The following is a 22,821-nucleotide window of genomic DNA, read 5'->3' as shown; positions in this document are numbered from 1 at the left end:
TATGAACTTCGCAGTACCCGCCCCAACGCCCCACCCTCCAGCCCCACTCGCAACCTAGGAGGGGTCCTGACTCTTAGCTTAGGGGTTGCCCCCAACTCCTCCCGCCTCGCTCATTTTTGACTTGTTAACCTCGAGATTATCTACAATCCCCTTCTCTGCCCTGGACAACCTCCCGGCTCCAGCTGCAAATACGGGCTGCTGCCCCAGGCTTGGGTTTGGTTCCCCTGCCTCGAGCACTCCCCACTCCCCGCACCTAGCCTTCCCTGCCCAGTGGCTTTTATTGCAGCTGTAACCGGGTCACTCCCGTGCTCCAGAGCTGCCGTGACTCCCTTCTGCCTTCAGAATCAGTGTCCTCTGCTCCTCCCTCCCTCTCCCAGCTCTGTCCCTCCCCACTCTTGTTCGGCTTTCCATCTGCCTGCTCTGCCTAGGATGGTCCTCAGCCCGGAACTCCAGGCTGTGTTCCCTTTGGAGGCCCCCACCCCGGCTCTGGATCCTTGTACGCATCTGAGCATGGCCCCACTCTCTCCAGCGATCAGAACAGGAGCTTCTTGAGGGCACATTTTGTTTTGGCCTTTATTTTTATCCCCATCCCTTAGCCCGGTGCTGGCCGGAGCTTATATTTACGAAATGTTGCCAAGGACGGGCAGTGTAGTACAATGACTCCCCTGTGAGGCCCCAGTGGCCAGGACCGGGTCCCAATCGCAAGAACAGGGTCCAGCCGCTCTCCTAGCCACATCCAGGATGGGTTCCCGCTCAGTCCCCTAGTCCTTTCCCTGAGTCCTGGGAGTCCCTGGGAGTCCTGGGAGTCCATAGATGCACCAAGAGGGAGAGAAAACTCCATGTGAGGGATGGGTGTCCTCCCCACAAACAGCCTGATCTTCCATATGCTGGGCACCCTGCCCAGATGGGTCCAAGAAATCAACTGACCCCTGCTGGAAAAACAGAGGCAGAGATCAGATTTTCAGCAGCAAACATGGTTTGGGGGGAGGCCATTGGTCTCCCCTCCCTGGAGGGGATCATAGAAAGACCTCTATGTTTGAACGAGAGCAGTGGGGACAGATCTTGAATGATACTATCAAGGGCCTCCCCAACACCTCTTCCCGAGGTAACAACCAGAGATGCCTCGATGTCTTTGGTTAAGTCTTGTCTGAGACCAAGCTTTGCCCCCCAAATCATGAGAGTGTAAAGTGGTACCTCTGGACTCCCGAGAGCTTAGTGACCAGGTAAGGTGACTTTGCCCCTAGGGGCTAGTTTGGGTCTGCCTCAAATGGGAGCATAAGGAACAAAAGGGACCCCGGAAGGAAGCTTGACAAAGGCGGGGTAAGCACCAGGGAGTCTTCACTTTTGGGGGGAGAAGCTGGGAAAACAAGCAAGCCGCTCCAACTCCTCATACCCTCGATGGTTTTTGCAGCAGGCTCTGGCTCAGGTGGAGGACCTACGGCAAGTGACAGTGCTCGAGATGTGTGTGGACACACGGGAGAACAGTTTGGGAAACTTCGGTAAGAAGAGAGTCTGTCTCCTTCCCCCCCAGCACACATAGAAGGCCCACACATGTGCAGGATGGCCAACCTTGGTCCCAGGGTCTTAAAGGGGCTGTCCACCTGGCCTTGGACTCTACTGGGGACACAGGGACACACAGAGGTACACACACATTTGTTGTCCTAGCCTACGTGTGCCCATCATCTCAGACACCAGCTATAACACACACAGATCACACAGACAGCCGCGTGGGAAGAGTCCCAGGGTCATCAAGTGTCTTAGTCCAAAGGTAGATGAGGCCATCTTAGTCTAAGTCTAGATCCGTGAATCCCCAATAGTCAGGCTTCGGCACTTTCTCTGGGCCAGCCCCGGCTAAGTGTGGCCTCGGGACACAGAACAATGGGTCTCTGTCCCCGAGGAGCTCCCAGGCTAATAGAGGGGAAGACACACAAAAAGCTGTGGATAAACCTGCTTAGGAACAGGATAAATGGTGGGTGGGCCCAGAAGGAAGGCAGTGGGAGTGGAATGATGCGAAAAAAAGATGGGTCTTAGCAGAGCCTGGAAAGAGGCAGCTGGGAAAGCCAACAGGGTATGGGAGGCAGGGGAGGGCAGCTAGCTCACTGAAAGGGCAGCAGGAGCTGGTGACGGTGTGTGAGGAGCAGCACACAGCCCATGGCCCCTCCCCCCTGGGTCACCTCTCCCTAAAATGGGGCTTCCAGAGCCAGACTTCTGCTTGCTGCCATCACATCCAACTCAGCCCCGCTGTCTGTCCGGCCCAAGAGTCCAACACCTTGTCGGAGAGGAGGGACCTTCCCTCTGAGAGCTAAATGTCTGGTTTTAGGTGGGACGCTAGTCTGGGCTGACATTCAGAGGAGGAAACACATGCTCATGGTTAGGGCGCAAGGGGCAACAGGGAGAAGCCAGAAGGAGAACAGAAATATGGGGAATGGGTCCACAAGTCAGCTCAACAAACATCTCTTCCTCCTCCCTCCTCCCCTTCCTCTGCTCTGCTCCCACTGTCCTCCTTCCTCCTCCTCTGCTTCCTCTTCTGCTTCTGCTTTCTCCTCAGCCTCCTTCTCCTCTCTACCTCCTGGGGGCCTAAGAGTCTCAGCCAACATCCCATCTTCAGCAAGAAGCTCTTCCGGGCCCTCGAATTTTAGTGGCTCTCCCTTGGGATGATCTATCCAGCCAACTGACAGATCCTGTTGATCGTACCTACTTGTCTGCTTGTCACCTCCCTCATTCAACTATGAGGTCCTTTGAGGGCAGGGTCAGGTTCTTTGCGCCCCTCCCCCTTTTATCTCTTTTTATGTTTGGTATACAGTACATGCATAATAAATAGCTCAAATAACATTATCTCCAGTTAAAAATGGGTAAACTGAGGCCCAAAGTCAGTGTTCTTTCTGCTCCAGGGTACTGCCCCTGACCTGCCGGGTCCCTTCCTTGCTCTCTCTCCTCCAGGGCTGGAGTCCTAGGAAAATGTTCTTGTTGTTCAGCCCTTGGTTACCCTTTGGGATTTTTCTTGGAGATACTAGAGGGTTGGCCCTTTCCTTCTCCAGATCATTTTGCAGATCAGCAAACTGAGGCAAACAAGGTGAACTGACACAGTAGGAAGTGTCCGAGGCTGGATTTGAACTCAGGAAGATGAGTGGTCCTGACTCCAGCCTCGGCACTGTCGTGCATCCCAGCTGCTCAGGAAAACATGAGCCGCTCAGGGATTCTCCGGGTTGGAGTCCCAGGCCAGGAGGCTCCCAGAGGAGACAGTATCTTTCTTTCCCTCGGCTGGGAGTCATCGCCTCCTTCCCTCAGGGCCCTGAGCTGCACAAAGGCTCTGGGGCAACCCTGGGGCAGCCTCCTCCCTCTGAGCCCTTCTCCGGGCTCCTGGCACCTTGATGGGAGAGGAGGTGGAGACGGAGGGTGGAAGGAGCTGGGGCAGAGCCGTGTAGGCTGCAACCTTGGGCCTCCTGGGGGTCGTGGGGAGAGGGACGGGCTGCAGTCTTGGGGAGGGAGAGGGGGATGAGAAGGCTCCCGGAGGGGGGAGCTCCAAGCACACAGGCTCTGGCCTCGGGGCAGGAGGAGGGGAAGAGGAGGGGCTGGCTGGGAGGAGGAGCCGAGTTCTGGCAGACGCTGGGAAGAAGGCTCTCCAACTGGCCAGCTGGCTGCGGGGTACCAACGGCTCCTCTCCTGTGACCGCACAGGTGCCCATCTGCCCAATCTGAGCCAACTGAAACTGAACAACAGCTTGCTGGCCTCCATCAGGTAAGGAGTGAGGAGCCAGGAGCACCCCCAAGTCGTTCTGTTCCTCTGGGGGGAAGGGAGGTTTAAGAGGAAGTGCCCAGGACCACGGACAGTTCCCACTGGGGCCTGCCCAGTCCTGCCTTCTGGGAGGCCTTTTCTTTGTTGGGAAGGGCTGGGGACCCCCCCCCAATAACACTGAACATTGTCCACACCCCAGTGTCTGTGCCTGAGCCTCTCCTGCCCCCTTCGCTGGTGCAGAGCCTCAGGCACAGGGGCCAGCCTGCCCTGCTTCCACAGGGAAGGTCTTGTCACAAGGCCCCTTCCCTTGACTCCCCCCTCTTCCTTCAGGTGACTCTCACGTGGGATCCCGGGAGGGGGCACCGGGAGGAGACCAGGGCTGCGGAGGGTCCTGGGGCATGGCCATGGCTGGGATCCAACCCGGGCCATCGAGCTTATCTCCCGCCATCACTGCTCGCTTTATCATTGCTCATTCTTAGGTGTCCTCTCCACCGGCCCTGGGATGCCCAGCCCGTCAGGGCCTCCTCCCCGGGGCAGACACCACACACTCTCTCCCAGCCTTTTTCATAATAGTCACAGTGAGGAGAAGTGGCTCTGGACCCTGCGGAGATGGCAGCAAGGGGCGCCACAAGGCCCATGGTGCCAGTCTGGAGTCAGGGAGGTCTAAGTTCAAATCCAGCCTCAGACACTCTCCTAGCTATGGTATCCTGGGCAAGTTACTGAACCTTTCTGCCTCAGGTACCTCATCTGTAAAATGGAGCTAATAACAGCACAAACCTCCCAGGGGGTTAGTGAGGATCAGATGGGATCACGGAGCCTGGCACGCGGCAGGCACTCTAGAAAAAATGATTGTCATCATTGCTACGGGCAGAGGTCTTGGCGGCCTTCCCAGAGTTGGTCTAGCCCAGTCGGACCCCCGTGGTGCTCTGGCTGAGGGGTCGCAAGTCATGGAATTGTCAGACCCAGGGCTCAGCAGGTGACACTGCCCAAGGTAGCTGGACTCTGACAGAATCTGGCATGGTGTGTGGTCGCCACCTCCGGGCTGGCTTTAAAAATAATGAGGATGAGGGAGAGGAGGAGGAGGAGAAAGAAAGAAGGAGGAGAGGAGAAGGAGAAAGGGAAGAGAAGAAAAGGAAGAAAAGGAAGAGGAGGAAGAAAAGGAAGAGGATGATGAAGAGAATGAGGAACAAAAGGAAGAGGAGAAGGAGAGGAGAGAAGGAAGAGGAGAAGGAGAGGAGAGGAGGAAGAGGAGAGAAGAAGGAGAAAGGGGAGAGAAAAGAAGGAACAAAAGGAAGGGGAGGAGGATGGGGAGGAGGAAGAAAAGGAAGAGGAGGATGAAGAAGAGAGGAAGAAAAGGAAGAGGGGAAGGAGAAGGAGAAAGAGAAGAAAAAGAGGAGGAGGATAAAAAAGAGGAGAGAAGAGGAGAAAGAAGAGAAAGAGAAGAGGAAGAAAAGGGGAGGAAGAGGAGGAGGAGAAGGAAGAGAAGAGGAGGAAGAAAAAAAAGAGGGTGAAGAAGAGGAGAGACAGCACCGCAGGAAGAGCTCAGGGAAGTCCCTGGATAATAACTTAGCTAAGGGAGTGAGAGAGGCTTTTAGATAAGACCCCCAGGACACGCCAGAGATGTCTGCCATGCTCCCCTGCAGCCCGCCCCCTACCCCATGAGGGTCCTGGGGGGGCCAGGTTCTACTTTCAGGCCTCATTCTTTGTTTAGACAGGGGCCGAGGCCCCCGGAAGTGACCTCCAGCCCTCCCCTCCACAGAGACTCCTCCTGTTGGCCCTTTTGGAGAATTGACATATAGTTTCCAGGAAGAGACCTGTACTCTTACCTCTATGGGCCAGTTGCCTTTTCTCAGCCAAGGTCTCTTAGCCGAGAGAGAGAATGAATCCGACAGCACTGATAGCTGCAGGCCAGACCATCTTTCCTTATTTCCTGTTGACACTAATGAGTCACCCCCAAATAAGGTGCCCCCAAAATTACACCTTACCCAGCCCACAAAGCACCCCCTCGGCTTGCTTGGAGAAAAGCCTTTGTTCTCCCTCCCCTGGCAGCGGGCACGGGTGGTCTCTGTCCCCAAGGGCTTCCCGGCACCGGGAGCTGAAAAGGGCCTGGGTCTCTGCTCTGCCCACGAGGGGCTGCCTCCTGGAGGGCCACCAGAGCCCGGCCCGGCTGCCTGACGCCCCTTTCTCTGTGGGGCCGTAGCTGTGCCGCTCGTCTCTTGGCAAAAACTACAGGAAGCCCAGTTTTCTTTGATCTTCCCTCCGACTCTCAGAGCAGCTTGGAGTGTTCATTGGTACCATCTGCCGTTCTTCTGACCCCCAAGAGCCACTGGGCAATGGAGACATTGGAGAGCGCGTCCGGTCGATGAGGGGGGACAAAACCAGTCCTGGAGGTAACTACGCCACCGAGAAGGAAGAGACCGAGACCACCTGCTTTCCCCCGCTGGTGCTCTGGCTGACCAGGCAATCTCTCACTGTCGCCTTTTTCTTTTTCTCGGGTGGCAAAATTGTCGCCGTAAGCCGGGAGGCAGAACAAGGTGACAGGACACGAAGGAGAGGGCCGCAAAGGCGAGGGGTCCGGCCAGTCAGCCGGCGTGGACTGAGTCCCTGAGCCTTCCGAGACCGGGTCTCTAGCTGCCAGGGCTGCTGATTCTAAGGGAATAGGAAAGGAGCGAGCCCGGGGGGACCCCTCGAGCCACAGAGCATCGTGGCCCCCCGATTGCTATCCCCGGGATCCCACACTTTGTCTGAGCTGCGTGGTGCTTTGGAGCACTTGGAGGAGTATTCTGGGAGCCTGTGGAGAATCTCCATCTGTGGAGAAACTGTCCTAAGTTCATCCGCCATGGGACTCCAAAGTCTTCACTGATGACCCGGCATTACACGACCTGATAGGACGTTCACCGTGCCGTGACGCGCCAAGTTCCAGAATCCAACACCGTGGGGCTTGGGAGAGCCCGGGGCATCCTCCCTCCAGACACAAGCCAGGAGACCCTCACTGTTCCCCAGCTTTTCCCCCTGTAAAATGAGGAGGGGTGTTAGTCCCCATGATCCCGCAGGTCCTGTATCAGCTCCACGTTTATCATCCTTCCTGTGACTCAGTTTCTTCATGTGACAAGGAAGAATGTTCAGTCCTTTGGCTCTGGTGCTTCCCCCATTACCCGTCACATTTGAACTGACAGCCTGCGCCATCAGACTGGGCGTTCCCTGAGATCAGCCTGGCTTTGGTCTTTGTACCCCCAGAGTTACCTGACAAATATGCGCCGTGGCCCAGAAACCCAGACCTCAAACTCAGGGTACCCCCCATTCATTCCCGAAGCTGCCCTCGATGCCCAGAAGCGATAAAACCAGCCCCTGGAGCACCCGTGTCAGGCCGCGATGGCCCGGCTTTCCCTGCCCTCCCACCTCGAAGCGGGGCCGCCTTCCATTTCAGTAGCATCTGGAGGCTCTCCGTGCCCTCTGTGGTCGGAGAGTCCGGCTCTCCTAGCGGGGAACCCCGTGGCCCCCTTAGGGGTCCACACAGTGGGCAGAGCTCTGGGCCAGGTTAGGGAAGACCCGAGTTGGGACACTTACTCTGTCCCTTAACCTCTGTCACTCTTCAGCAGCTGTAAAATGGGTTCATTATCATGTTTGGGGAGCCCGGGGCTCCCAAGCTGTCTGTCTCCATGGGGCAGGAGCCCTGCGTCTTTTCCTCCGGGAGCCGTCCCCTCACTCACAGTCTCCTCTGATCTCTTGGAAGGGACCTGGGCAGCTCCCTGTCTCACCTTCAGATTCTGTGGATGGTTCGCTGCGGGCTGGCAGACTTGGACGGAATCTCTTCCCTTCGTTCTCTGAAGGTGGGCTGCTCCCCAGTCTCCTTCAGTGGTTCCCCCCACCCCGGGAGGAACCAGACCCCTGCCTCCTCGGACTCCTGGCTCCCAGATTTCCCCTCCGGCCGGGGTGGGGAGTGTCAGCTCCAGCACAAGTTGGGGAGGGGCCGGGAGCTCAGGGCCTTCCTGCTTTACTCTCATACCAAAGGGGACCCTGTGAATTCCTCGGGGTTTAAAATGGAAAGGAATGGGGCAAGAGCTACCCCTCGAGGTGCCCGCGGCCTGGGGCTGCTACCAGTCATGGCACCGGGCAGTCAAGGGACAGTGCTGCCCATGCCAGGAGAAGGGACAAATACCCGGAGGCCAGATGCCCGGGGGGCCGGCAGAACTCAAACCCTCCATCTCTGGCTTTGCACCTCGACCTCGGAGCTCGGCAGAAGCACAGAATGCCAGGGTTTGGGGGCTGGCTCCTGGCTCTCCTCTCAGCGAGTGGCGGCTGAGTGGGGGAGCGGGGAAGGGGGTGTCTGGGCTGCTGGGCCCACGAGGCTCCTTCCCCCCTCCTCTTCCCCCCCACCCCCACTCCTGGGCCATTGCAGGATCCCAGTGGAACGCTCCGGAAATGCTGAGACAGCTCCCTCCTTGGGCCCCAGCTCCCTGTTGGGGTCCTGTCTGTCCCCATCCCCCACCAGACCGGAGCCGGTTTGCCTCCTGATCCCTCTGGCTATTGCCGGGCTGGAGTTCATCACAAAAGATTAGAAGCGGGGATAGAGGCTGTCCAGGCTCCCTCTCTCACCAGGGGGCAGAGTGCAGGCTCCTGGGTCCCTGGGTCTCTCCAGGAGCTCCCGGGGTCTGGCCGGGGTGCGTCGTCCCCGCCATGCCCACCAGGGGGCAGAGTCCAGCTTCGCCGTCCCCTTTGTCTCCCCAGGAACTCTACATGTCCTACAACAACATTTCTGACCTAAGCCAGATCTGCCTGCTGGAGCACTTGGAGGTTCTGGACCTGGAGGGCAACAACATTGAGAACATCGAGCAGGTTCGGTACCTGAGTCTCTGCAAGAAGCTCAACATGCTCACTCTGGAGGGGAACCTGATCTGCCTGCGGCCAGACCCAGAAGCGGCCCAGGTGAGGGCTTGGACCTGACCCTCCGGCCGGGGCCAAGGACCAAAGTTGGGGCTCCCTCGTTGAGGTTCAAAAGGAGACCCCAGAAGGTTGGGGTCGCAGACCAGTGTCCCGAGGTGTCGCAAAAGAATTGGCAAGTCTGAACCCTCCTCCCAGTCAAGGGGCAAAGTTTACTGTAATTGAAACGCCAGGTGAGGCGGGCTAAGTTCCAAAAGGGTTTAGCAAAGAATCGGGGGCAAGAAGACACATTTATAGGAAAAGTTAGAGCAGAGCTTCATGTTATTATTTGCTCCTTTTACGGTTTTCGGGTGGGTTTGGGGACGCTCTGTTCACTACTGCTCAGGAACTTGGTTACTGCTGACCGACCGTTATCCGCCCGCCGGTCAGCAGTTTGTAGGTCCCAGAAGACTGGGAAGTCACTGACTGACAGATTGCTAGGACAGGAGCCCTCTCAGGCCAGACTGCATCACTTCCACCGAGCATGACCTCAGCCCCTCGGGCCCACGTGGACGCAGAGCACTGCTGGCTGCCGCCAGCTTCCGGCTGCCCCGGAGTCCTTAGCTATCACCTCCCCAAGGGAGGAACAAGGGCAGCCACGAAGCTCCGTTAGCTCCGAGCCAATCTGAAAAGAAAAGGGCTTTTTCTGGTGCTTAAAAAAAAAGTCAGAAACTAGCCAGAGATCCAGATCACAACCTATTGTCTTCTCTCAGAAGTTAAGCCCTGGGTGGGAGCCCCCGATGTTCTCCAATCACTCCCCCTGTTCGAGCTCTTTAGAACAAAGATCAAGGTCCCCTCTAGCCAGCCAGCTGTCCAAGCGCCCATGGACTTAACCCCTCCCAGCTCCAAGCCCAACTAATTCAAACTGCTCTGGGGGTCAGGGCTCCTCGGGGTTTTGTAAACCCTGAACCTCCTCTGTTCTCCCATGATAGGGTCGGGTTAGGTTAGTCATGGGTGAGAAGGGCCCAGGGAGCCGAGAGCCAGTGGAGTCAGATTCCTGATCTTTTCACTTGCTGATACGGGAGCCCCGAGAGGCTCCCCGAGGTCCTGGAGAGCAGGTATTGTTCCTGCTGTGATGGGAGATGGTGAGGGCACTGGGACAGTAAGCGGTGGAACCTGTGTCCCTCGGGAACCTAATGCTGGGAGACCAAAGACTGAATGGAAATAATCTTTCCAATCTTCTTCTTTGGTGAGATTGAGAGGCTGGCTTTGTGGTGGGTCAAGAGAGAGCGGGGTCCCAAGCCCGCCTCCAGCACCGACTAGGGGAGTCATTGCAATGTCCTGAGCCTCAGTTTCCTTTTTTGTCAAGCCAAACCAAACCGAATGCGGTGTTGGTCAGGCAAGCTTCATCTTCTGGAGAAGAGTGATGAGATCGGGGTAGCAATTCCTGGTTCGAAATAAACTATTCTCTTTGGGGAAAAGTAGATTTACACAAAAGAGGTTATAGACAAAGTGGAAAGGTAAAATTGGCACGAGGAGGACAAATAGGAAATAGATTTGGGAGAACAAGAAAAGGATTTGGGAAGAATCCATGAAAGGAATATGCCATAAAGGGCAGGTAGGTGGCGTCGTGGATAGAGCACTAGCTCTGAAGTCAGGAGGACCCGAGTTCAAATTTGACCTCCGACACTTACCACTTTCTGGTTGGTCCCTGGGCCAGTCACTTAACCCCAATTGCCTCAGGGGGAAAAAAAAAGGAGGAATAAACCATGAGGCTTGAGTGTGTCATTGACTGGCAGGTTAGATTCATGCAGTTTAGCAGACTAACCAGAGTAAGGAAAAAGACTATTAAAGAGAAGATGCTATGAGGCGGAAAAGAGAGAATGAATACCTCAGAGTGGGCCTAGTTCTGGAAAGGACTGAGCTCAGGATCTTCAGGGAAATACCACCTTGGGGGGTTCTCAGGGAAAGCGAAGGAGATGGAGATGTTGAGACTGCTAATAAGGCAGTCTGGGAAAGTTCGAGTTCCCATCATAGGTATCTTAAAGATATTAATCAAAGCAGCCTGGGCACATTCTGGTTGTCTTAACTATGGTAATAAGACAGTCTGGGAAATTACCGAGAACTCCTGTGACTCACTGATGAAGCCAGGAAAAAATTTTATGTTCTTGCAAGAGCTGGTGTCCAGCCTAGTAGGCACACCCTGAAAATGCAAAAGCAGTCTTTTACTCCCTGTCCCAAAAGGCAAGTCCCTCTCAGAGTCCCCACTGACTGGCTACTAAAGAGGTTGCAGGCTATCCAGGATGTCTGATTTTCCCCCATGTGAGTCTCCATCCCTAATTACATCACTCGATCTTCCCCCACCATGAGGGCAAGTCTCCCCCTCTGAGCACATCCTTACATCTTCCCCCAACTATGAGTATAATTACATCTTCCCTTCCAATTTCCACCTCTGATTATATTTTCCTTCTATTAGTTTTGTTTTCTTGTTCCGGGTTAGCCCAGCTTCCACTTCTTAGGTTTTCATTTTCTTTTTCTGATTTAAGTTTCATCACTTTATGGAAACTAAACCTTCCCTAGTTCTCACAACACAGGCATCCATGAGAGAGCTGAGAATGAAAGATTAGATTAGTTTCAGCTGTTGAGGTTGAGAAGGGGGAACCCCAAAAAGTCCCAGACCGGTATCGCCAGATGTCTCAGAAGAATCTGCAGGCTTGAACTCCTCTTCTGGTCAAGGGGCAAAGAATTTATTAAAAGTAATGTGAAGACCTCATTACTGAGCAGACTGAATTCTAAGAGATTGGGGCAAGGAGACACACTTATACAGCTTTCAATCACAGATATGTTAATTCTATGACTCGAGGGTCAAGCTCCAGATAAATTAAGGCTGGTCTTCAGACAGATTGGGTGTGCTCAGTTTCCTAAAGCAGATTCCAAAGTCAGAAGACTTTGGTCAGAAGACCAAGGATGTCAGGGGACCCTAAATCACATTACATCACAGCTATTCAGTCATTCTTTGACCAAGGACTGACTTGAAAGTAGTCAACAAGCATTTATTGAGCACATCCCAGGCCCAGTGCTAAGCTTGGGAATATAGTTGTTGTTGGGTCATGTTGTTATGTTGTTCCCACTCTTGGGAATCCTATCTGAGCTTTTCTTGGCAGAGATCCTGGAGGGATTGTCCATTGCCTTCTCCAGCAAATTTTACAGATAAATTTGGGCACATTTGCCCAGGGTTATACAGCTAAGAAGTGTCTGAGGCCAGAATGAAGCTCAAGTCCTCCAGGATGGAATGATCTCTTTTATAGGCATTGGAAGGTGACCCTAGTTGACTTCCCTGGCTTCTGAAGGTGCTTTTGGGGAGGCCCTTAGAGACAGTGGTTGGTTATGGGAGACCCCTGAAAATGTGGATCATCATTTCAATAACCATTTCTGCCCATCATTTCTACTGTAGGTAACCTGGGGGCGCCACAATGCAGAGAGAGCCGGGCCGGTAGTTAGGAAGCCCTAAAATTCAAATTCATCCTCAGATACTTGCTGTGTAAACTTGGGACAAGTCACTTAACCTCTGCCTGCCTCAATTTTCCCAATTCAAAAATGGGGATTGTAGTAACATTTACCCTCCCCCTCCCCCAGGGAGAATATTGTGAGTAGATTATTTGTAAAGTGCTTAGGTGCTTCCTAAGCTTATTTCCTTCCCCCATTACCATTTATTATTATTATTACTTTGAGCTGGATAATTTAATCCTCCTCCAAATTCTGCCAACGGTTTTGCTCTGAACTCATTTTACCATAAAACAGTCAGAGGCGAGGAGCCTGAATGTGAGAGGACTGAAGGTGATTTCCGCCCCACAGAAATGGATAAATGAAGAAAAATGAGGTAATACCAAAGAAGGAAGGTTGTTTTGTGTATGAATAGGGAGAGAAAGGTTTGGTTTTGAATGGCTCTTTGGGAGGGAGAGCTCAGGAGACCAGATTGTGGTTTGAAAGAGGAAATGCCTAAGGGGTAGCATGTGGAAAGATAGCTTGCTTTCTACCCAGGTCCCACCAAAAAAGGGGAACAGTGGCTCAGAAACCTTGAATGGGTTAACGATTTGGGGGATAGGGATGACAGGGATCCCAAAATCCAGAAATTTCAGTTTGATGGCCCAGGAAACAAAAAATTATGGGAATACAGGGCATTTGTTCCTAAATCTAGATGTGGCTCAGCGACTCTACAGGAAGGGTCATGCCTCAGAGGAGGAGAAATTAGGTGATTTTGTGTATGGGACTCAGGAAGGAATTACAAGCAAAAAAATAAAAAAGACAAAAGTAACTTGCCTAGGGTCACATAGCTACAGTCTGAGGCTGGGTTTGATTTCTGGAAGTTTTTTAGATATCAAACCTAGTGTTCCTTCACTGTATCACTTGGCTACCCCAGAGGATTTAGGGAAACCTGAGTTGAAATATGGCTTAATCATTTATGGTGTGACATTTGACCCCGATTTTCCACAGTATCTTCATCTGTAAAATGAAGATATTAATAGCGTCTCACCCAAATGGTTGTTGTAAGGATCAAATAAGATAATATTTATGAAGTGCTGCATCAAAGTCAAGTATTATTCTTGTGAAATAGCCTGGACATTGCTGGTGCTTCTTTAGGTCTTGTTCACTTTTTTACATCACTTGCTGTGAACTTTATGGGCAGCATCTCTGGTCACTTTCACCTCTGCCACATCTCTCCTCCATTTCACCTCTACAGCCTCTCTAGTCAGTTTCACCTCTGCAGCCTCTTTAGTCACTTTCACCTTTGCAGCCTCTCTGGTCACTTTCACCTCTGCAGCATCTCTGGTCACTTTCACCTCTGTAGTCTCTCTAGTCAGTTTCACCTCTGAGTATCTCTGGTTAGTTTCACATCTGTTCGATTTCACCTCTGCAGCATCTCTGGTCAGTTTCACTTCTGCAGCACCTCTGTTCAATTTTATCTCTGCTGCATCTCTATAATACACCTCCCTCTCCCCTCTAACACTCATTTCTGGACTATTGTATTAGATGCTTTGTGGAGGGTGTGCCCTGCCCTCCTCAAGTCTCTTCCCCACTCTAGTCCATTCTCCATTCTGTCATTAAAGTGATTTTCCTAAAGTTTAGGTCCATTCTTGTCATCCCCTACTCACTAAACTCCATTGGCTCCCCATTCTTCTGTAATGCCGGAGAAACTGAGGCAGGAGAGAGATTAGAGAGTTTTTAATATTTCATTAATGGGAGAGTAAAATTGACTGGACAGGACTCTCATCTCAAATTATCCAGTCAGATAGAGATAAACATATACTGGGACCAAGGAATCCATGTTGGTCCCAGGGCTGGAGGAGACTGTCATCCCAAAGAATCCAGCGTCCAGCCTCCAGCAATGAATGGGGGAACCCCAACTTCTTAAATACCTTTTCTCTAAACAAAAGAAGAGGTAAGAAGCGAGGGAAAACCTCTGTCAGGATGGGGGAGGCCACAAATTCTAAGAACCCAAAGACAGGATGTCTGAATACAAAGAAGTAAAGATATCAGGGAGGTAGCTTGGAATATTTTAGAGGGATATTGTAAATTCTCGAGGACACGAAAGAGTCAGGAGATCTACTCTCTTGTTTATCTTGCTAATTTATAACCTTAGAGCAAATAGTCCTCAGTCTTAATGGGTCAAAGGGGGATTTACAGCTAAGGGGATTGAGATGGAACAGTTAAGGAAACTGAAACAAGGGAAACTAGTGCAGGGAAACTGAGTCAGGACAGTTAAAGAGAATTGTGGTGTAACATTCTAGCATCAAACATAAAATCCTCGGTTTGGCCTTCAAAGGCTTTTACAACCTTACTACCTTTTCAGTCTTACACCTTACTCACCCTCATATACTCTGCAATCCAGAGTATCAGCCTTCTTACTCTTCTCTACAGGAAACTGGGAATGTGAATGAATGGCAATTCCAGGAAGGCTACTATCTTCCTCTCCTTCCCAAAAAGGCAAAATAGAGGTGACATGGTGGGACTCACACTTGGGAAAATCACTTTGGTTACTGACTACAGGATGGATTATAATGGGAAGATGAGTAAGGAGACCAATTAAAACCATGGAGTCTGTGTGTCACTGCTGACTCATTAAGCTTCCTATACCCTCCCTTGCTGCAGTCCGAGCTGGTCCACCATAAGAAGTTCCCAGACTCTTGTGGCCCCAGGACTCTGAAGCCCAGGACTACGGTCAGGCTTGCTGCCTACAGAATCAGGGTCATGTCTCATTGGCACGGGGGAGCCATGGACCCCCTGAGCCGCCCTATCAGGACTGTGATCCCTTAGCAGGGGCCTGAAGCCCAGCCCTCTGTGTCCAGGACCCTGTGGCCCAGTCACTGGCCTAAAGTCAGGCCACAGGCCCCGACTGTGCTCTGCTAGTTTCCCGTGAGCAAAGCCAGACCCAGGTGCTCTCTGGCACTTCCCCCCAGCCCACAGAAAATCTCTGCGCCGCTGACAGCCCTGCTCCTGTCCCTCCAGGCCCCAGACTATAACTACAGGGCTGAGGTGAAAAAGCTCATTCCCCACCTCCAGTTCTTGGACGACGTGCCCGCCGCCCAGACTTCCCCGCAGGCCGCCCGGGAGATCAGCGAGGACTGGCTTATTGTGAAGGAGTCCATCAAGGAGTCCAGTGCAGACTGCTCATGGTTCAGTATGCAGCGCGTTCAGCCCGACGGGTGGGGACCCCCAGGGGCCAGGCCACTGTCCAACCCTCCCCCCTTTTTCAGGGAAGAAAGCTCCAGCTCCAGTGGAGAGTGAGGTTGAAAAAGCGCTGGATTAGTGCCCAGGGAGAGGCCAGGCTGGTCGGGGGGATGGTGTTCCCTCCCAGAGCCCAGCCCCCAGCCCGGGCCACAGCTGGTGAAAGCGCACCTTTTCACGGCCCTCACCCCCGAGGGCAGCGTCTCTCACCCCTGGGACTGTTCCCGGTGCCACTGTCCAATCCGGGCGGGCGGGGCTCAGTCCTCCCTGTGACCGCCTCAGTTTACCAGTCTGTATAGCAGAGGAAACCCTGCTCCGTAACGGAGCTCTCCTGTGAGCGGCCTCCCCACAAACCCCCTCCGCACCCCGAGCGCTGGAGGCCTCCCCCTTGGGGCGGCCTTCGCTGGACACTGATAAGCTGACCACAGTTCTGCTTCTCCCTTAAATTCTCACCCAGACCTCTCGAGGCAAGGACTCAGCCCTAGCCTGAGGCTGTCCCCAAATCTCTTCTCCCCACCTCCACGACCGTGGCCGCTCCCTCTGGACCGGCTGCCCTGGACGATCCCCCTCTCGTCCCCAGGGAGCCCTCTCCCAGAAGGCTTATTCCCTGAAGAGCTGAGCCCTGACTCCAGTGACTCCAGTGACCTGACCCACGGTAGGTCCCTCCCTGGGGCTCCCTGGGCCCTCCCCAGGCTCTGCTCCCCCTCCTCTGATCTCCGCCGGGAGCCCCTAAAGCCGCCTTTCTTTCAGGGGTCAGCCGGGTCCTCTGTGGAAACCCCATCAAAGGACTTCAGGAGCGCCGGCAGAAGCGGCACGTAGGTTCCGGGGTCCCCTGGGTCAGGCCCCCAGGGAGCCCCGGGCTTGAGCTGAGGTTTGGGGCGTTAGGGAGGGAAGGGCCGAGCTCCCCTGAGGAAAGAAGCAGCCGGGCCACGGAGCTCCCTGTAATTCCCACGGAGAAGGAAACTAAGCCCCCCAAGCGTCCCCCCCACACACACACACTTAGCCTCTTTCAGCTGCGATTCTTCTTCCCGCATCCAGGGCAATCCCTGAACCTTTGGCTTTCAGGTCAAATCTCCCCTCCCACCACACGCACTGCATCTCAAACCCCCAGCAGCCCCTGGGCCCCCCCGTAGGCCAGAGCCGTGCAGCTGGCCCCGAGGAGGTCTGTCAGTGCCCTGAACCCCAGAGCCTCAGCTTGCTGCCCAGTGGGCATGGGCGGGCACGGGCGGGCACAGGCGGGCGGGCGGCACTGCACTCTGGGCCTCCGGGCTGGTTCTCCGCCGCCTGGACCAGCAGCCACCGAGGGGACAAAGAGCTCCCGGCGCCGCTCCCCGGACACGTTCCTTTCTGGTCCTGTGGGCCCCCAGCTGGGGACGGAAAGGTCAGGGACCCCACCTTCTGCCTTCCTCAGGACCACAGCGGGCGCACAACGCCCCAGCCTCCAGCCCCGGGCTCTGCCCGCACCCAGGGACCCGAGGAGCTCTCGGGAGGGGAAGAAGACGGTTTGGGCTGGCCACAAGGTCTCTGGGCAGAGTACAGGTCTTGGAAGGAAGAAAAGCAGCAACAGTGAGTTTGGAAGGGATTCAAGGACCCCCGCTCCTCCTCCTCAGCCCAGGGTCCCCTGCTCCACCAGGACCCCTTGCTCCTCTTCAGCCCAGTGCTGGAGAATGCTCATGGGCCCAGGAACTCCTCAAGCCTCCGCCCGAGCTCCCAGGGCTGCTCCAGCATCCTCCAGGCTCGGGGGTGGATCGTCTCTGGCACTGGCTCAGCCCCCCACGAGTTGTGTCCCCTGGGGGTGCCTGGGGGGGAAGGGGAGCAGGCTCCCACCTGGCTCAGTTCTCCCACAGCTTGGAGCCCCCTGAGCTCAGGCTCTGGGGCTTCTCCAGACCCTCCTGCTGGGTCGGCAGCCTGGAATCAGGCTGAAGGGCAATCCAAGAGCACCATGGCTCAGCCAGTGAAAGGCAGGAATAAACGCCGAACCCCAAGTGGTTCCCTCGGCAGCCCCCCCAGATTAGCACAAGGCACCAGCGCAGTGGGTGAGCGGGCCTTCACCCCGGGGCACAGCCGTGCCAGCGGGCTTCAAATGCAGCCAACAGGGGCTCCCGGCCGGGGGGTGCCCAAGAAGGGGTCCCTCCACACCCTCCCCAGGGGCCTCCATCGTGGGGGAGCGGGCCAGACAGCCGAGCAGGCAAGCAGGGGTCAGGCCGGTGACCCCGTCCCAGAGGCAGCCCCTCCAAGCCTCCTGCCCGGCCACTCTGAGAGCTCCCGCCCACAGTGAGAAGGGAGCCCTGGGCCAGGGCCAGATCTGGCTTCCCTGAGCTGCAGCCCGAGGGCTGTCCCAGCCCGGAATCTCCCTTCCCCGTGGGCAGCCCCTTTCCTGAGATTCTCCATGGGGGCCCCTGGGGCTGGAGGGGGTGACCAGTGGGGGCTGCAGGGAGCCAGCTAAGAAGCAGCTGTTTCAGGAGGTTAAACATGCTGCTTGTGGGGAGAAGCCCCCCGGTGTGGCCCCAAGAGGAAGAGGAGAAAGCTTCGGTTGGGCCGGAGGACCAGGGGGGAGAGGAGAAGGCTCTGGGCCCCCTAAGCCCTGCTCCAGGTAACCGCCTTCCCCCTTGTTCTTCCTCCTTCTCTGGTCACTCACCCTCCGCTCTCCTGCTCTCACAGCCTGTCTCAAGCCCCAGGTCCCCTGGAGCCCCTTGTCATTTCTCAGAGCCTTCTGGGGCCCCTCCCTCGGGGTAGGGGCCAGTAAGGGCCGGGACCCTGAGGGGGACCATGGCGGTGACTGAGAGGCTCGTGGCCCCGGCTCCAGGTCTCGCCCTGGCCCAGGGGTCCCACACTGAGGCAGAGAGAGGAGAGGGGCCGCTCTCGAGCCCCAGGCCCGGCCCTGCCCTCCTGGCGCCACTTGGGGAGCCCAGGCCGGATGAGCTGGACTCTGGGCTCCCTGCCCGGGGCCTCCTCTGCTCCCCGGGACCGTTCTCCCCCAGGGCAAGACAAGTGTCCCAGTGCCAGGGCCTGGCACAGAGTAGGTGCTTAATTAATGCTTGTTCCCTTGCTCTTCTCACCGTCTTCTCTATCAGACCGCCTCCTCCTTCCTCCCAGATGCCCGTGTTCCCCCACCCACCGACCGCCTCCCACCCTCCCGCCCCTTCTTGCTTGCCCCGAAGCCCCCGACCTCTTCCTGATGGAGCCTCCTCTTGCCTCCTTTCCTCCCGCGCCTGCCCCCATCTCAGCTCCCCAGCTGTGGCTGGGCCCCTGAGAGACCACCGTCATCCGGGAACTCTGGGCTTCCTTTGGCCCCTCTGGGAGCCGGCCCCTGGCGCCCCCACAGCCCCAGGGCCAGCGGGCAAGGGGGGCTGCCCTGCCCGAGAGGAAGGGGGTGCTCCCCATCCTGTAAACTGAGCATGCTCACAAGTGCCCCTCCAGGGCATTGCCCCAACCTCAGGTCCGAGAAGCCTGATGGCAGAGCTCCCCATGAGCATTTATTAAGCGCCTGCTGTGTGCCTGGCGCTGCACTGAGTTGCCCCTTCCCTGAAGCTCCTCGAAGGCCCAAGGCAAGGGCTAACAGCTTGGGCAAGGCCCCTTGGGTCGTTTCAGTGGGAAGGGGCCAAGATTCAGGGGGGCTGGGGAAGGCTTCTGGCAGGAGGGGGAACAGAGCTGAGTCCCCCAGGGACGGGCGCTCTCCTGGGAGGAGTCCTGGAGGTGGGAAGGGCCAACCAGAGCCTGCGGGAGGCCCCAGGGAGCCGCAGGGGGTGGCGGGGAGACCTGAGCCCTGGGAAGCTCCTTCCGGGGCCTGAGTGGAGGATGGCCTGGAGGCAGGAGCCCCTCCCCCTCCCCCCAGCACAGGCAACAGCTCGGATTGGGAGGGAAGGTGAGGGCGGGGTGTCAGCCCTGGGACTGGGAGGAGCCCTGGGGGCGAGAGACCACGTGTCCGTGGCAGCCCCAGCCCCAAATGCGGAAAAGTCCCCTGATTCACTATCAGCTTTTTCTCTTCCATTTTTGCAGTAAAGCCTTTTATTTTTGAAATACAAGCGCAGATAATTTAACGTTCACCCTCCCGGAACCTGAGGTTCCAATTTTTTCTCCCCCCCCAGATGGCAGGTAGTCCAACTTAGGCTAACCCTGTGCCGCGATATCAGTTGGGGGCTTTGCTGAGACAGTGGGGGCTAAGTGACTTGCCCAGAGCCACAGAGCCAGGAAGGGTTAAGTGTCTGAGGCTGGATCTGAACTCAGGTCCTCCTGACCTCAGGGCTGGGGCTCCCCCCACTGCGCCCCCAGCTGCCCAATGTCAGATATAAATGGATCTTCAGACTGTTCCTGGGCAAGATCCCGCCCCCAGAGAGAGGAAAAGGCGGGGCTGGAGGGACCACCTGGGCGTTGGGGGGGAGGGGGGACGCAGCAGCGTCAGAAACGGAGCCTCCCAAAGGGAAACAGAGTCAGCAGAGAGAGCGGGGCTGGGGGGCCGCGGGGGCCCCCCCCATACAGGAGCAGAGGAGGAGACCCAGCCTGACTGGGGGGAAGCGCCAGCGGGCGAGACCAGTTAGACTGGGGGGGGGGGGAGAGGGGCAGGAGAGACGGACCCCTAAAGCTCGAGGCGGGAGACGAGGCTCCGAGGGTCTGGGACAACGAGGAGGAGAAATGGTCTCTGAGGGACCCTTCCCTTTGGAGGGAGCCATTTCTGTGGGAGGTGAGAGCAGAAATCAGACCCTGGAGAGCTTACAAGGGCGGGAGGGGAAGGGTGGTGGGAGGGGGGAAGGGTGGCGGGAGGGGGGAAGGGGGCAGGAGGGGGGAAGGGCGGCGGGAGGGGGGAAGGGGGCGGGAGGGGGGAAGGGCAGTGGGATGGGGACTCCTCGAGGAAGGGGTGGGGGCAGGGCCGCCTGCGCCCGTTCTGAGCGTGAGCTGGACAGGCCATCCCAGCGGCTGAAGCATCCGGGGGACAAGCTCTGCTGGACAGGAGTGTCCAGATGGACAGTGGGGAGGGAGGCGAGGACAGGGGCTCGGGGCTCAGAGGCACAGGGAGCATTTAGCTCCCTTGGGGGGGTTCTGTGCTCCAGAACATGGGGGCGCAGCGAGCTGGAGGCCTGACCAGGCCCGCCATTGGCTGAGGCGTCACTATCGTGTGGGAGGCTGGGGCGGGAGGGAAGGAAGCCTGGACCTGGTCCTGGCCTCCCTGAGGAAAGGGGTCAGCCCTGGGGGCCGGCGGGACCTGAGGGGGGTCACTCGCGAGACGCTGACAGTGGCAGTGAGGCGTCCAGTCACGCCAATGGCCCTTCCTGGGCCTGCTCTCGGAGCACTCGCCCCGGCCACTGCTCCATGGCCGCCGCCGGACTTTCTCGGTCACCCCTTCCAGCTGTGCCCCCCGACTGCCCGCATGTTCTTGCTCCTCCCCTTTGGCGACCACCTCCTCGGGGTTGTGGTTTTAATTTAGAAATCAGAAAGTAAACGGGATTGAAATTCAGCCAATATTTCTCACCCAAATTAAGGAAGCCCCTAAAATTAGGGACCCCAGAAGCAGCAGCTCGGGCTCCCGGGTACGCATTGAGGGCCAGGGCTAGCCCAACTCGGTCCTCGGGCAGACGGTCCCCGCAGAGCCAGCCCTCGCCCGTGAGGGCCAGCCTCATGTTCCTGCCCAGCCTCAAAACGCCCCAAGCTGACCTTCCCCCCCCCCCCCCACCCTGTGGTCCTCCAGGTGTGCAATCTTCCTCCTCATCCAACCCTCCCCCCCCAAGTCTTCAGTCTTGTCCTTCTCACTGCCCAGCTGCTTGGCCACCTCCTCTCCAGCCTCATACCCCAGCCCCCTAGTCTGTGACACCCCCTCCCCGGCAGGCGGGCTCCTGGCTTCTCCCATCTCCAGGCCCCAGGCGGTTCCCCAGGCTGTGCCCCCTGCCTGGCGCTCCCTCTCTCACACTCCCACCACTGCTGTGCTGTCTCCCCCTCCTTGAAAGTAGTTTGGGGCCTTTCGGTGCCTGGCCCTGGGGTGGCCCAGGGCACTGCCAGCCCACCCGGCTCCCTGGGGCAAGGCCCTTGAATTGGTTGGGAGTCCTCAGGACCCCTGCGGCCCTCAGAAGGGCCCCCCCGGACGGGGCACTGGCCTTCCTGGCCCCGGGGGGCTCTGGGGCGGGCCCTGGGGGAGTGGGCGGCTGCCCTGTTGGGGAGCGGAGCCCCCAATGAGCGTGAGGACCCTTGCTGAGTCTGTGTTCTCCATTGCCCCGCAGATCCTTCCCAGGTCACAGGCGGCAGCGGGCCCGGATCTCCCCTCACCCCTTCTTCCCTCAGGCATCCATCACCTCCCCCACTGCCCTGCCCCGGTGGTTGCCCGAGGTCTGAGTTCCGGGGCAGGCGGCTATCCCCGAACCTCGCCATCAGCCCGCTGCCCAGCCCGGAGGCAGGGCCCCACCTGGGGGAGAGGCTGAGCCCCTTCAGGCGTCTCACGGCCCTGAGAAGCCCAGGGTCCCAGGGCCATCCCGAGCATCGCGGGATCAGGCCTGCCGGAGGAGCCGAAGCCTCGGAGCCCAAGTAAGGACTCCTTCCCAATGGCTGCCCCTGGAACCCAGGAAGGGGTCTTGTGTCTCCCTCTCCCCCCATCCCTTGTGTCTCCTCTCTCTCCCCCATCTGTCACTCTATCTTTTCTTTCCTCCTTTCCCCCTTTCTCTCCTGGCAGGCAGGGCAGGGGGAGCCCAGTGTTCTGGGAAGCCTCTGCCCCCCAGCAGTCCAGCTCCCCTTGAGGAGGGTTGGGGGCAGGGGTAGAGGGAGGGAGAGGTCCTGCAGGGCCCAGGGCAGGACGGTTTTCAACTGCTCCCTCCCCCCACAGGCACAGCCCAAGGGGCCTCCGGCCCGCCCCGGGGCAGTCCCCGCCACCGCCTCCGGCCTCCTATCCGCAGCCATCCCCCCTGGAGCCCGCCTTCTGCCCCCTCAGACTTCCGAGCGCCCCCAAGGGAGCGGGCTGCAGGCAGCCCCTCGCCATGCGCTGCCCCAAGGCCCCGGAGAAGACGCTCCCGCCGGCCCGGCAGCTGGCCAGCACCCCCAGCGCCCTCCACCGGCTGCCCAGCCTGGGGCCCGCCGCAACCCCTCCCCCGATGCCCCCAGCACCTCCCGCCAGGAGCGCCAAGTCCTAACAGTGTGGCTCGGCTTGGGGGGCACTCGGCCCCTGGCCCCGGACTGGACACTTGGGCTGACCCAGCGCAGAGAGGGCCCCTCGGACCGCCTGCCCCGGCACGCCCTCGAGTCCTGTCAGTGACTGCGGAGGGAGCAGCCAGGATAAGTGCCTGCTAGTGGCCCCGTCGGGGTCAGGGCGTCCCCGCTGCACCCAGGAGTCCTGCAATAGGGAAGTAGGGGGGCAACCGTAGCCTCGTGGGGGGCCAGATCCTAATTCTAGGGGCTTGCTTAGAGACCCTCCATCTCTAAGGCAGAATCTTTCTCAATCATTCTCTACTCTGGGTTGGACAGAAATGTAACGTGCTTTATTTTCACTTAATACTGGTTAATAAATTATGCAGCCAGTGTTTG

General features: G+C 57.3%; 1 protein-coding gene across 6 annotated transcripts in view; it reads left to right on the top strand.

Annotated features, from left to right (window-relative positions):
• Positions 1–22,820, top strand: part of LRRC56 (leucine rich repeat containing 56) — a 48,881-nt gene extending 26,061 nt beyond the window's left edge. For 3 of the 6 annotated variants that reach the window (XM_051967463.1, XM_051967460.1, XM_051967462.1), the window contains 11 exons: positions 1,412–1,499; positions 3,678–3,738; positions 7,469–7,565; positions 8,464–8,661; positions 15,103–15,274; positions 15,779–15,976; positions 16,072–16,136; positions 16,733–16,887; positions 17,784–17,914; positions 21,531–21,831; positions 22,127–22,820. In XM_051967463.1, coding sequence (XP_051823423.1) covers positions 1,412–1,499; positions 3,678–3,738; positions 7,469–7,565; positions 8,464–8,661; positions 15,103–15,274; positions 15,779–15,976; positions 16,072–16,136; positions 16,733–16,887; positions 17,784–17,914; positions 21,531–21,831; positions 22,127–22,430 — 1,770 coding nt within the window. In that variant the 3' untranslated portion in view covers positions 22,431–22,820. Of the gene's footprint in view, positions 1–1,411; positions 1,500–2,548; positions 2,734–3,677; positions 3,739–7,468; positions 7,566–8,463; positions 8,662–15,102; positions 15,275–15,778; positions 15,977–16,071; positions 16,137–16,732; positions 16,888–17,783; positions 17,915–21,530; positions 21,832–22,126 lie in introns of those variants that run through there. The other 3 variants (XM_051967465.1, XM_051967464.1, XM_051967466.1) reach the window with 3 other exon arrangements.
• Position 22,821: the final 1 nt, after the last annotated feature.

The sequence above is a fragment of the Antechinus flavipes genome, chromosome 6, assembly GCF_016432865.1.
Source record: "Antechinus flavipes isolate AdamAnt ecotype Samford, QLD, Australia chromosome 6, AdamAnt_v2, whole genome shotgun sequence".
Lineage (NCBI taxonomy): Eukaryota > Metazoa > Chordata > Mammalia > Dasyuromorphia > Dasyuridae > Antechinus > Antechinus flavipes.
The sequence above is the reverse complement of the archived record's forward strand: the minus strand, read 5'-3'. Positions and strand labels throughout refer to the sequence as shown.